This window comes from Motacilla alba, chromosome 2 (assembly GCF_015832195.1).
Source record: "Motacilla alba alba isolate MOTALB_02 chromosome 2, Motacilla_alba_V1.0_pri, whole genome shotgun sequence".
NCBI classification, from domain to species: domain Eukaryota; kingdom Metazoa; phylum Chordata; class Aves; order Passeriformes; family Motacillidae; genus Motacilla; species Motacilla alba.
In genome coordinates, this window is record NC_052017.1 from 29,722,324 (window position 1) to 29,736,361 (window position 14,038).

A 14,038-nucleotide genomic window follows, 5' to 3' on the forward strand; every position below is an offset into this window, starting at 1 on the left:
GGGCATGGGGAAAATAGAAGTAAAAATATATTTTTCATCTGAATTCTGTTAATTTATATTCATTGCATTCTATATCAGAAACTCAGTTCCCAGAAGAATTTTGAAGTAAAGGCACAAGATAGAAAAAATGCAGTCAGTGAATATAGTTTTGGGACAACATAGTGAAAGATGAGAGTTTAAAGAGATAATGTCAACTTGAAATACTTATTTGTGTTAGGAAATACTGTACCTACAATGTAGTCATGAGAAACATAAGATTTGTGGTGGCTGGTGGGCATGAAAACCTACATTCCATCTTGCACTCTTCTTTTGTAGCCATTTCAAAGGTGCATCAGTTGTTGAAGCTAGTATGAATATGAACTGTTGAATTTCCTTTGAGGAAAAAGGGGAAGGTTTATGGTTCCTGGGTGAGCAAATGCAAGTCTCTAATGTGTAGCATCACCTCCAGTGATATGCATGAAGGTAGAAACTAATTTGCTGGATATTCTGGTGAAGACTAAAATGTCAGCTTGATAATGAGTAAAGGATTAATTATCATTCAGTTAAAATGTAGTAAGACAAACCAAAACCAAACCCTTAGAATGTTAGTATTGAAATGTTAAAGTGTAGTGCCTTAGGAAGTGCACTTAGTCTAATCCTGGAGCCCTTTGCTGTACCTGAGCTTAGTATCTTCAGGATCTGACTGATGAGGAATTGTGTGCTGTTTTTTGTGGGTGGAGATGCAGCACAAATTCATCTCCCAATGAGCAAAGCACCCCTCATGAAATTTTAATGCATAATAGCCTGTGCTGTGTTTTTTTTTTAATTTTCAGAGCTAACATTAAAAATGTGGCACTGTAGTTCATGGTGTCTAATTTGCACTGTGGCATTGCTTCAGAAAAAGAAATGAAGAAATGTCAGCTTATCAGTAGAAATGTATTTGAGTGAGAGTGTCTGTGTTGTGAATATAATTCTGTACATGGTGATGTGGAATTTTTCGTGTTCTAAATGGGAGCATTGACAATGTGAGCCTTGTATCATATTTACAAGGAGTTGTTAAAACTGAACCTGAACAACATTCAGCTCAATGAAAGCTTTGCATTTACATGACATATATGGAAATGGAGTACCAGGAAGGATGCCAACTGCCACCCCATTAAATAAGACTACCAGTACAGTTGAATTTACAAAATTCCTTAACAGGGATCTTTTTATGGGAATCCCAGTAGAACACTTTCTTATACTGGAATTATTCTCACTAGATTTAACTGCATTGAATATTCAATGCTGATGCTGTCTTTGGTGATCTTGAAAAGGAAAAATCATGTAATAACAGGAGTATCTCCAGACCTCTGGAGGAGGTACCTAGTCCACGCCCCTCTTCTAGGCTAGGTCAGCTACAGCAAGTTGCCCAAGACTGTGTGCAATCTCCAAGGATGGACACTCCAAAGACTTACTGGGAAGCCGATTTCTTAGATGTTTGGCCTCAATAACAGGGAAAAGTACCTTCTAATGTTTATATGGAATTGCCTATATTTCAGTTTGTGTGTATTGCCTCTTCTTCTGTCTCTGGGGACCACTTAGAACAGCTTTGGTCTGTCCTCTTCACTGCTTTTTACCTAGCTACTCTGCAATAAAGCACCTCCTTTTCCTCTGATCTTGGGCTTTTCTGTTTTTCACTTTGCTCCCTGCCACCCACCCCAGCCTTGGCACACACATTCAGTAGATCCAGTTTCTCTAGCCCATTGAAGTCCCCCTGAATGACAACAGAACCATCTGCTCTGTCAACCACTCCTTCCAATTCTGAATCGTCTGTGGAATTGCTGAGGTTATGCTCTGTACCATGAGCCAGGTCCTTAATGAAAAGCAGTACTGGCACCAGTATTGACCCCTGGGGGCTCCACTGAAGAGGCTGGCCTCCAGCTGGACTTTGGCCTGCAGATCACAACCCTTAGATCTTGGCAGCACAGACTGTTTTCAGCCACCTTGCTGGCTACTTCCCTGTGTTTCACAGTTTGTGAGGGTGTTCTGGGGAACAGTGCTGAAAGCTTTTCTTTATTTAAGATAAACAACATTCTCAGCTCTCCCCTCATCTATTTTCTAACTATTTAATTGTAGAAAACTATGGTGTGGGCCAAGCATGATTTTCCTTTATAAATAAAGGCTGCCTATTTCCCACCGCCTTCCTGTCCTTCACATGCTTGGAAATTGTTTCCAGGATTATTTGGCCCATCACCTTCCAAAACATTGCGTTGAGGTAGACTTTGGTTGTCTGTATCCTTGTCCTTCCTAAAGACAGGAGAGTTGTTTCTTATAGTCTATTTAAACCTGCCTTGATAGTCATGGCCTTTCAAAGCTGTTCTGGGAGTGGTTTTGCAGTGATGCTGTCCAGGTCCCTCAGGACTTCTGGGAGCATCCATCCCCCAGGTCACATGAACTTATGTATGGCCAGCTTGTTTAAATCATCCCTAACCTGATTCTTCTCCAAGAGTAAAAAAGAGCAGGGAAGAACTAGGAAGAAGCTTGTTTCTACAGTTTCAGCCTAGCTGGTATCCATAACCCAGTACAGGATTGGTGGGACCACTGTTTTGGTTACAGATTGTCACTCAAATGGAATATTTGCAGTGACAGGAGCATGCCCGTTGTGCCTACTGATCACTCGGTCTCACATACACAGCTGTCCCAATTATTAGAAATTATCTTAATTGAGTGAAAATAATAGTGAAGTTTTTGTGAAGAGAAAGCTTACCCATTTGAGAGTGCAGCTGGAACTGATCATGTGTTCTCTGCTCTCATATGAGCTTCAAATGTTTGCTTAGATGGGAGGTCTACATGAAGCAAACTTACACAAAATTGTAGTTTCAGTTATGGGGATTATAAGTGAATTTCAAATGTTAGAATACTGTCAAATCCTAATGCCTAGAGTTTTCTTAATGCTCAAAAATACTATGTTTACCTTAAATGTATGCTGAAAATTCACTCAAGTAAAGCCCACAGTCATGCATCAATATCCATTTTCTGTTTTCTGAGAGAAACCGCATCATCCCAGCTGAGTCTGGATACTGAATGAATGGATGTTGGATTCACTGGAAAATATTTTTTCATGATCTATGTAGGTGCTAAGATAAGAATGGGATCAGTGAAATTAAGTAGAATCTTAGGACTCTTGAATTGTGTATTGGTTGTACTATTATTGATAAGTCTTTCAGCTATCTGCCCGCTGCAGTGGATCCTTATTATCCAAAGCAAGGATCTGCCCAAACACACGTTTGGGTAGGGCTTAACGGTAGAGTCTGTTCAGTTTTGTAGTGGTTCCATCTGATATTTAATGAATTTTGCTGCATGAGGCAAGCAAGGGAAAGTAGGATTTTCATCAAGTATAATGAATTTTGGTTTTACAGGTGCTGCCTGCTGGAGTGCTGGTAGTGTCCAAATATCATGCCTATTTGAGCAGTGTATGTCCAGCTTGCTCTAGGGGGCATAAAAGCAGAAGTTACTTTTCTAAATGTGTGATTTTCCTTTCTTGAATGATAATGATGCTAAACTTAAAGATTGTACTTGGTTAAAATGTGATTTACTATCTCGAATTTGGCTGAGCTCAGCTTGAAACTAAATGTGCAGTTGGTAGTTTAAAAAAAGTGACAAAAGCTGCTAAAATATTCAGCACTAAGAATATCTTTGACTACTTAGATACTTCAGGAGCAGTGGCTGAATAGGATAGTCACAGTCGTAATGCACTACAACCTTCCCTCTCATTATGCTGTGTATATCGTGCTTGAATGAAAATATATTTTGGTTCCCTGAAAGCTTCTCTATAGCTTTAAACTTTTAGCAGATGGGAGTATTAGAGGAACATTTTTGCCTCTGCTTCTGTATTGACCTGAGAATGCCACAGGACTGTGGAAGGATTTCAGCCAAATTGCAGAACCTTCCTTGCCCTGCTCTCGAGCAGCCCACGCCATTAGCAGCTCTCTTTGTGGTGTCAGAGATGTCATTAGCTTGTCATGGGAGATCCCTTCAGCTGTGCTAATTATTTCAACAAGCTCTATTCATGAGCTGTTCAAACATTGGAGCTCTAGGAAGTAGTAGCTATTCCTGAAAGACTTTTGAATGCAGATCAGTTTCTGCACATTCATGTTTCGATCCTGACTGCAGTAAAAATGAGAATTGGCTACTTCTTATACATAAGGATATAATCCAGATATTTGTGGAAGGACACAATTCATCCCTTACTTTCTCGTGTTCTTATGTGACTGTAGATGGGCTGTAATTCAAGTTTCTAGTTGAGCTGCTCTGGAGCTTTAGGATTTCTGAATTTTAGTCTTCTTTTCAGTGGTCATTGGTGCTTGAATTTGCAGCAAAAAATGTACACTATAGAAAGAAGCTTTGGGGTGAGAAATTTCAAATGTTCTTCTGTTTAAGTGTGTTTGACATAATTATGTTCTCTTAAAAATATTATATTGTCAACAAATAGTCAAAGGTGTTTTTTCCTTCTTTATTTTACTCAGATTCACCCCACTTCCAGAAGAATCTCAAAATCTGGACAACTTCTGCCACAGTTTGCTCTACACTTTAACAAGATACCATTCCATTAAGAACAATGAGCTCCACAACACCAGGTCAGTTTGTTTGTATTTATATCTCACTCCTGCATAAAACTGTGCCTTCTTAGGAAATATATAATCCTTTGTATTATGAAATGAATTTGGGAAATGACTGATATGCAACACTTCTTATAAAACAGGACAATGTCTGCATGGGCAGAAAAGGCAATTTTGGGTGTACCTTATCACAGTTGAGTTTTAAAGCCAGGATGATCCTATAGTACATTTAAAATATTTTTTTTGTTTTTCTAAAGAAAGTGATTAGTCATGATCTGACATGAATAGGCATATTGTAACATTTTAGTTCTTAATATGTGTAATTAGACATTATTTTCTGCCTTTGCACAGATGCTCCTTTTAAAGAAAGACTTCAAATGGTATCCTGTTATTTTACTGTTTAGCTTCAAAGTTATCTTTGCCCATAATAGGCATTCTTTGCAGAGCTTCCTCCTTTAAATATGTGTAATTAACAATGGTCTCTGAACCTATTTTATCCAATGCCTGCAAAATGAGTCACTGAACTGCAGGTTCACTTGATAGAAAGCGAACTATCAGTAGCTGTTTAAACTTCCAAGAAAACAGAATGCCGCATATGGAACATGCCTTGACTTCAGTTCTTTTGAGGAGTGAGAGTCCCCAATTCAAATCGCTGCAACGTCCCATATGGTTCACACTTTGTTCACCCACACTTGAAGTATCTATTCCTAGTACTGTTGGTAAAATAACCCTTTACAGGTGGCTTATTTTATGACTGCTTTGGTTTTGTGCAAACAGCCTATAAAAGCATCAGGGAAAGCACTGTAATACTTAGTGAGCTGTATTTATCTGTACATACCCTATTGCATAGAAATTTAATTCACTGAGCGTTTTTGGAGAATTGTTGATTATAGTATTAAAAACTGGCAACAGCTTTTATATCAAACGGAGTCAAACATAGCTCAGTTTCACACTCGGCCTCTTTCTCTTACAGTGCAATTTGGTACATGCAGTGAATTATCCATACAGAGCACAACAGGGCATTCAGCCCTTTATCTTATCACAGTGGTGCTTAATAGGAAATAATTTTGTGCTTCCCTAAACACAGAGTTCAAATGCCAAGATACTCCAGCTGATTTGGTATCTTTCTAATGTTTCTTCTTTTGTGTTAAGTGCAGGCTGTGGAAAGAGCCAAAAATTAAATTGGCTCTCACAAAAAGAAAGTAAAATTTCTACTATTTTTATTGTTGTGAGGAAAGAAGATAAACTAACGTGAACGCATATTTGTCTATTTCTGTAGGCTACATGTAATGCTAGAAAGGGGAAACATTCAGTATAATCAGCTTACTTGTAAAGGTATTTAGATACTTCAGGAACATCACTCTTAGTAGGAGTTAGGCACCTAAATATCTTCAAATCTACTCCTTAGTGTCCTCCAACATTAGAGTTTGCCTTGAAAACTGAGTTGCTTCACCAACTATTTCAATATACCTCTGTGGCATGTACAGGAATGCAGTATTCAAGGGCAGTGTTGGCCTTGGGATCATAATTTTTCTTTCCTTCAGTGAAACAGCAGTGAGGTAGGATTTCTTTTTACTTTAGTCTTGCATCCTGCCTAAAGTTAATACCATGAACTGGAGGAGGATCTCTCCATGTGGCATTTCTTCTGTCCCCTAGATGAGCGAGGCTGAGATGTGTCCCTGAAATTTCTGGTTCCAGTGCAGTCCCAGTAACTGACTGGTAGAAAATAGAGTGGTAGGAGAAGCCTGCCATTTCTCTGAGCAGTTAACATTTGATTGGAATTTCTTAGAAGATAAATGTTGCTAAATTTTCCTATTGCATCCATAGTAACTGAATTCCTTTTTTCCAGTGCTCTTTAAGGGCGCATATTTTTTCATACATGGCCAATGCCTTTGTCCCATTGCAATTGTTATTGCTACTTTTCCTCTCTCATGGAGTTTGGTTTTTATGAAGGTTAACCTTATGAGACAAAGAGATGGAAGGGCAATTCCATCCAACTTTAAAGGTCCCTTCCAACTGAAACTATTTTATGACTGATTCCTATGATTCAGCTTCCAACTTAGGTCTAAAATATGTATCGGGTTGTAATTGCTTCACCTGTAAGATGCTCCAGTAGTTGCATGTCCCTAGTTTTCCAAAAAGAAATAATAATGAATTGCCAGTTACATGAGCAACTGCTTCCTGTGATAGTGAGCTTTTGGTAGGCAGTTCTTGTATTTATGGCTTGGAATTTAAATGGCAAAAGCCTGAGCGTTCAGTAGCGTTAGAGTTGGGGGTTTTGGGCTTTTTCTTTTTAATTCCTGATAGTTTTGAATTTCTTCAGGGAATAGGTTGCTATATTATGTTACATCCAGTGGTTAGGGCAGTTTGAAATAATTTTTAAGCAGGACACTTTAAGCACATACGGTGTACAGACAGTATTTATAACCTTTTTTTTTCTATGGTGTAACACCAGGATGCTATCTCATTTGAATACCAATCTGTATGTCCTGTACGTAAGACCTGTGAAAATCTTCATAATACATGGAAAATGTTGATATTTTGGGTCATAGTTGTAAGTTGCAACAAAATGGTGAATGTATTTTTTTTTTTTTACAATATATCTAGCCCGCATATATATAGCTTGTGTATGTACATTCATACATGCTGTTTACACAGAAGATAAATATATTAAAAAAAAAAAAAGAGAAAAAGCAAGAGGCAAACTGGTAAAGCAGTACTACTCTGTAGATGAATGGTACAGGCCAGTCCACTTCATGGATGGCTTGTTCTGCCAATGAAAAATTCTGAAATGCTGTGGAAAGGATTGTGTGCACTGTGCTAAATTTCTGTGGTTTTATGATGAGATGTGCTATGTGAAAAAAAATAAATTTTTTTAGACTTGCTTTTCCTTCAAATCCAAATTGTCTGAAAGCCCATTGAAAGATCTTATGTGGAACAAGCAAAAATTATGCCTGTTTTATTTAACCATTATCTGAGGAACAGCTTTGGATTGAGTTTGTCTGTAGAACCAATTCACATGTGTATTTTCTTATATTGTATGACGCAATGAATGTGGAGCCTCCAGCACAGCAACATCTACTTGCAACTCTGTAGCCTATTAAATTGATCCCGGCTCTTTGAACCTTCAGGGACCGGGCTCTTGCTGATCTGTAAAGCTATTAGGTGAAGGCTGAATCTCAACAGGGAAATGTTTGCTTTCCTCGTTGGGATTGGTTAGATCATTAAGGAAATGTTTATATTCTGTAGCCATTGCATGTTCTGAACTGATTACTGTGCATAGAAAGCATTGGTCAGAAAAAGAAAATATTTATTTCACAGAATCACAGAATTAGGTTTGGAAGGGGCATCTGGAGATAACCATTCAAATCCTTCTGCCAAGGCTGATTCATGTAAAGCAGGTTACACAGGAACTCATCCAGATGGGTTTTGAATGTCTCCAGAGGGGGAGAATGCACGACCTGCAGCCTGTTCTGGTGCTCTGCTGACCTCAACACAAAGAATTTCTTCCCCATGTTGAGGTGAAACTTCTTGTGTTATAGTTTATGGCTCCCCATCCTGTAGCTGGGCACCACTGAAGAGTCTGGTCCAATCTCTTGGCATTTGCCTTTAAGACATTTGTGTGCTTTAATGAGATCCCCTCCCAGTCTTCTCTGGTTTGAACCGGCCCAATGTTGTGGTGTGTTTTGTCCTTTAATATGATTATTGTTTGATTTGTAATGTTCTTGTGCTGCCTTTTGGCCTCTACCCTTTTCCCAGAACTTCCTTTACTCCCCATCTGGAAAAGCCATTCTCTCCCTAAAAACTGCCTTCGCTCGAGAAAATTCTCTGTCAGTTTAGTATTTCTCTAAACTTCATTAGTACACTGAAACTGTTCTTTTCCCTTGGGATTCTTCATTGGGTGATATTTGAATGCCTGCCTTGTTTGTTATCTCTAGTTCTCCTGATTTGTTGAATTCTGTATCCTCCCCTGTGACCCTCCCCCGGTATATAAGCTATTGTCTGCCCCAAGATGGAGGTCCTGGAGAAGCCAAGGGGAACTGTAACATCAAACTACCCCAGGATCCGTGACTGCTGAGTTTGTTTTTGGGCTGTGCCCTCCCTGGCAGCTGGGGGATCAGTGGAGCAGAGAGGGGGCTGTAGCTGCCCATCACCATCTAGCCGGGACAAGCAACAGCCCAACACCTGCTCTTATAGAGAGTAGTTAGCATCAAGTTTTGAGGGAGACTTTTATTTTAAATACTAATACTTTCCAGTGCTGAATTAATACACTCACAGGTGTATTTTGGAGTTATGTCTCTCCAACTGTCTACTATTTTGAAGCACGTCTTCTATTAACATGGTGGTGTAGTTGGAAATTGTGTCTGTTGTATACCTACCAGCTCAGTTTCCAAGGATTCCAGCCCTTGGAAAGGATACTACTTATCTTAACAGGAGAGAAATTGCTTCATTTAAAGCATGTGCTGGCTTAATACAGTATTTTTACCCAGATTTTTTGGAAGAAAAACTATGGGGAATGGCGGATAACAAATATTTCCGTGAACATACAGATCACAGGTTTTCTTTTTGTAACCCGGGGAGGGGAATGACTCCATAGAGATCCTCTTTCTTCTCCTTTCTGCTTCTCCTGTAATCCAGATTGTTCAGATTTTATGCTCTACCTTTCCCCTTGAAATTAAAAGCAATATTAGAATAGTTAAATGAAAAAAAAATTCTATTAAAAAACCAAAACATGAAAAGCACTGAAGTTGGTCATGGAATCATTTTCTGTTTGGGTAGAGAGATATATGGTAGAGAGGTACATGGCACTAATAAATTATGAAGAAGGGAAAATACCTGAAACTCTTGATCTTTATGGAAATTTTCCAGGTGCTGCAACTACTGCTAAAATAGCAGTGTTTGGTATCACAGTTTCCTGATGAAAAACCACACATCCAGTTTATCCAGTTTCTTGCTTTTAACATTGCAGACAGGTGAAATGCTGTTGTGGAAAGCTGGTCAGAAAGCTTTTTACTGTCCCTGGTTTTCAGCAGCATTTCAACGTGCCTGTTGCTGAAGGTAAGAAGTTCAAAATGTGCCTGGTTTATTTATATGCACCCAGGTGAAATCAGCTCTTTTTATCTATCCGTGGTTACTGAACTGAAATCCAAACGTGGTTTATAATATTTTGGGAATTGCTGTCCAAACTGCTTTCTGCTCTTCAACATTACATATTTTTTCAGGTCTTTAAAGCCTTCTAAGAGCTGCTATAGTCAACAGAAAGTGATATTCCTTAGTAAACTGGGTGGGAGAGAAAGGAGTCGCATGCTAAATTCTGCCAGCTCCTACTTTTGAAGCACTTTTTGTTCAATCATCTTGTTTCTGAAGTTCTTTGATAGGCATTTGTTTGTTCCTCATGAGAAATAGCTTGTTTTTCCTCACTGTAAAGCTGACTCCCCCTTTTTTCTTGTTCTGCTTCTCGCTGCATTTTTATAAATAATTTTCCTCATATTGGTAAAGGCTAAATATAGAAAAAGTTCCAAAATGCAATTTTCACTACTGTTTTAAAATTAAAATGCATTGAATGTTTACATTGCAGTCCTGTAACCATCTCTTCACCAGAAGTAGATGCTGTGAACAGATGAATATTTTGATGAATAATCATGTATCTTACTTTAAAATGTATTTTGTCAGCTTTTTGGTAAAAAGACGTAAGAGAACTTTGAGTCCAAAACAAAGAAGTAAATTAAATGCCAGAAGGCTAAAACCTCTTCTTCACACATAGGTCTGTTTTGGAGGTGTTTAAGTTCCATTGAAGTCAAGCATGTAGATCTTTTTCAGATTTCTAACTGTAGACTGAAGGAATCAAATACATTTGTTCCTTGTGATGACTTTGTGATGAATTTTCCTTAGAATAACTAAGACCTGCATCAAAGGCTGGATTAAATATGTATGGAGAATTCAATGAATATGGCCCAATAAGATTCAGGATTGATGGATGTGTTATCTATATCTGTCTATATGTGACAGAGTACTGCAGCTCTTTAAAATCTCAAAAAAGGGGGAAAAAAGAAATCTACAAGCTCAGTCTTAATATAATGTGTATAAAAGGAGTCTTGCTTCACAGCACTCCCTGCTCTTTTTAACTTTTAATGCAAAGTATGACTGAGATGTGCAGTTTAGATTTTGACCTCTTGAATCTCCTTACAGAACTCCAAAATAGCTTCAGTCTGACATAAATCTTTAAGTTTGTCCTTATAAAATGTAAAAGATGTTGCTGTTTAGAGACACTCTCTATATTTTTCTCATAATAATTTAAGCCTGACATCTTTATCTTGGTATATCTTTATCTTGGAATTTCTAGGTAAAATCCCAGCATGCTTGATTGAAAAATTGAGATTCAAAATGTGTTCTGCTACTGGGGATTTTATGTACAAGACTACCAAATAATGAATAAAATGCTCTGTGCATGCATTAGATAAGAAAGCATCATCTTGTTCACTTGCTATAATTAAAGTTTGTAAATACATTGAGCTACTTAGTGTGGTTTTTTTTCTTCCTCTTTGGAGTAATATGCACCATTGACAATGAAAATTGATAATTAAAGTGTTGAAGTGTCATGGTTCTACTCTTATTTGTGCTTTCATACTTGCACACATTCACGAAGTTTTATTGTTTTGTATGCTAATTCTTCAGAATTTAAGTGAATAAATAATGACAACAACTAGACAGTGGGTTGTGGGATCAGTTACTACTTTCAACAGATTCAGGTTAACTGAAGAAAGCAAATATGAAGAGTATTTTTGTTATAACTTTGTGGTACTTTAAGATGATACACACAAACTTTAACCTATACATGCATAAATGTTTGCTATCTCTTCAAACAGATACTGTGCTTGACAATTAGAACTATATTACTGGGTTTTTTTTAGGAGTCAGTTGTTAATGTTGGTTGCTGAATGGTTTTTGTCTGGGAATTTGTTTCTGGAAAAAAATCTTGAAATGTTTATAAAGCATGTAAAGATTCTTTAGAGTGGCTTTTTGAAATTCAAGGGGAAAACTTTTTCTCATTTTAATCATGTAATTTATCCTCAGTGCTTGCTTAGAACATGCACCTCTAGGAAGAGCCATCAAACTTACTGATCAGCAGCAAAACACAGAATTCCACTGTCCCTTTTGCATATTAGTAGTTCATTAAACCAAGGTGGTACAGTTATACTTTCATTGGAGTCTAGTGAACTCTAAATAGGTAAATGTATATATTTATATTTTCAGTGACCTTAGAAAAGCAAATCAGAAGATTGCATTCTCTCTGGAGAGTGAATATATGGTGAGTTATAGCAGTGTTGATAATTAACCATTGAAATATGCTGGAAAATAGTGGAGAGGCTGATTCCTCATGTGGCTCATCATTACAAATGACGAATCCCAACAGCCACCTAGAAGTTGATTGTCACTAAGTGTATAACAAAATTTTCATGTGTCGTTACTGAATAGAAGTGTGCCATCACTCTAAGTGAGTTTGAAAAGCCTCCAACCTCAGAAGTTTGGATTCCCATCTCACAGCAAATATTTGATCAACTCTGCTTTTATTACTTTGCTGTCTGTAATCCTGAAGTCATTGTGCTTGCTGGAGGCTTACACAATGGGAGCATCCTGTGTTGCTTCGTGAAAGCTTGCCTTTACTTGAAGCAACTCTTTTAGCATAGCCTGTAAAGCCTTTCCTAAGTATAGGAATTTTCTCTAGGAACAGAAATTGTGTGTAATTCTAAATCAAGTCAGAATCTGAACCTCAGCTAAAGAGTTGTACCTTCCCCATCTCATTTCAGCAGTTGACATGTGTCTTCCTGTGCTCTAATTCCATATGGTCCAAGGCCTAGATTTTTATAGGGTTGGAGGGGCTCACTACCCTCTCTGAATTTCCTATCTAGGCAGCTGGACTGTCATATATGCAGAGTATTCCTTGGACTGTGCCAAGTATAAGAAATACTAATTCCTTAGTGAGTGAGACCAGTCCTAGACAATTGCACCTACTTTTGTTGTTCCTTTTAGGTTTTTTTACTTTTTTAAAATTTTGTTTCTTTTTTTTTTTTTTTTACTTTTCTCCCTCTCCCCAGCATCTGAATTCCATTCTTAGTCTTGTCATACCAAATAATCTGTTTGCTCTTCTACAGATGATATTTGCTTTAATTCCCTGTAAGTCTTTCTACCTTGCCTGTGAGAGTCACTTGCTCACCCATCACATGATGTGTTTATCCAGTTGTGTGCTGGATGTTTTGTCCAGAAGGATACTGTGAGAGTACTGAAAGCTTTGCTGAAGTCCAAAAAGATTATATCTACTGGCTTTCCCAGATCAGCTGGGTTGTTACCATACTGTACTGTACTGTCTAACATGTTGTTTAAGGAGGGTGTCATTGAGGGGGAAAGTTCAGAGTTGTGTTGTGTTTTCAAGAAGATCAATATAGCTCAAAGACTATAAATAAAAAGTTTTGCCTCTCCAGGTGGTTCATTGCTGTACTCTATTCAGCAGATCCGTTGGTTTTCCTGATTCTTGTCTCTGTCAATTTTCACATTTCTGTGTGGAGAATTGCTGTTGCAACAAGAGATCTTTTCACTATGTCATTATTAGCAGGGTTCTTTATATCTGAAAATGCAAGTAGTGTGGAAGATGTTCATGCTTCCTGCTTTGCTGCAAATGCAATTTGGGTTTTGGCTCATCAGATGACTCTTTCACTTCAGTTACTAAGTGATGTGGTCCCAAGACTCATTGCTGTGTGTTTGTGTGTTTGTTTTTGTGCGGGGAGAAGACAGGAGGAAAGTGTCACCTCTAGGACAGGAGATCCAGTGGAGCTGCATGGTTCAAAGAGCTGCCAGGGGAAGGTTACATTTGGGAGGTCTTTTTCAGAGGCAGTCCCAGAATAAGCAACCCTAGTGACTGGCTGCCCATTCTCAGTCTTATGGACAGCTCAACTGTGCTAGGTATACTTATTGTGTGGCCACAGGATGAGATGGATTCAGGAACTAATCCAGGCTCAGCTGTTGCCAAAACTAAGGGTTGTTTTTAGCCTGGATTTGTTCCTCAGTGTAGTTTACTACATAGCCACTCAATGGTCGTGGCAAAGTTAGAAAGGAAGAGGGGAGAGAAAAAGTACATTTAACTCATGTCCTACATTGGAAAGAAAGGATCACAAGTCATCCTTGAACAAGAGAAGCATGGTCAGCCTCCATAACTATAGGACTGCTTAACTATAGGTAAAGCTGGAGAGAAGTATTAAGGTCTTCTTCACACTTCTTCACTTTACTGGTCATTTCTTGTTTATGGATTTTAATAATTACCTGTTCTGTCCGTGCAGACTTTAGAGGCTCAGTGAACATTTTTATGACTGAATGACATGACCAACCAAGTCACATCATCAGTCACATTATACAGCATACCACTTTTAAAGTGATAGTTCAGCATCTGGCTGCCAGGCATTCTT

The 14,038-nt window shown here is 38.2% G+C and overlaps 1 protein-coding gene across 5 annotated transcripts in view; it reads left to right on the plus strand.

Annotated features, from left to right (window-relative positions):
• The window catches only part of HDAC9 (histone deacetylase 9), a 459,669-nt gene that overhangs the window by 30,654 nt on the left and 414,977 nt on the right, over nucleotides 1-14,038 (plus strand). For all 5 annotated transcript variants that reach the window (XM_038129895.1, XM_038129893.1, XM_038129906.1 and 2 more), the window contains one exon: nucleotides 4,488-4,598. In XM_038129895.1, coding sequence (XP_037985823.1) covers nucleotides 4,580-4,598 — 19 coding nt within the window. In that variant the 5' untranslated portion in view covers nucleotides 4,488-4,579. The remainder of the gene's footprint in view (nucleotides 1-4,487; nucleotides 4,599-14,038) is intronic.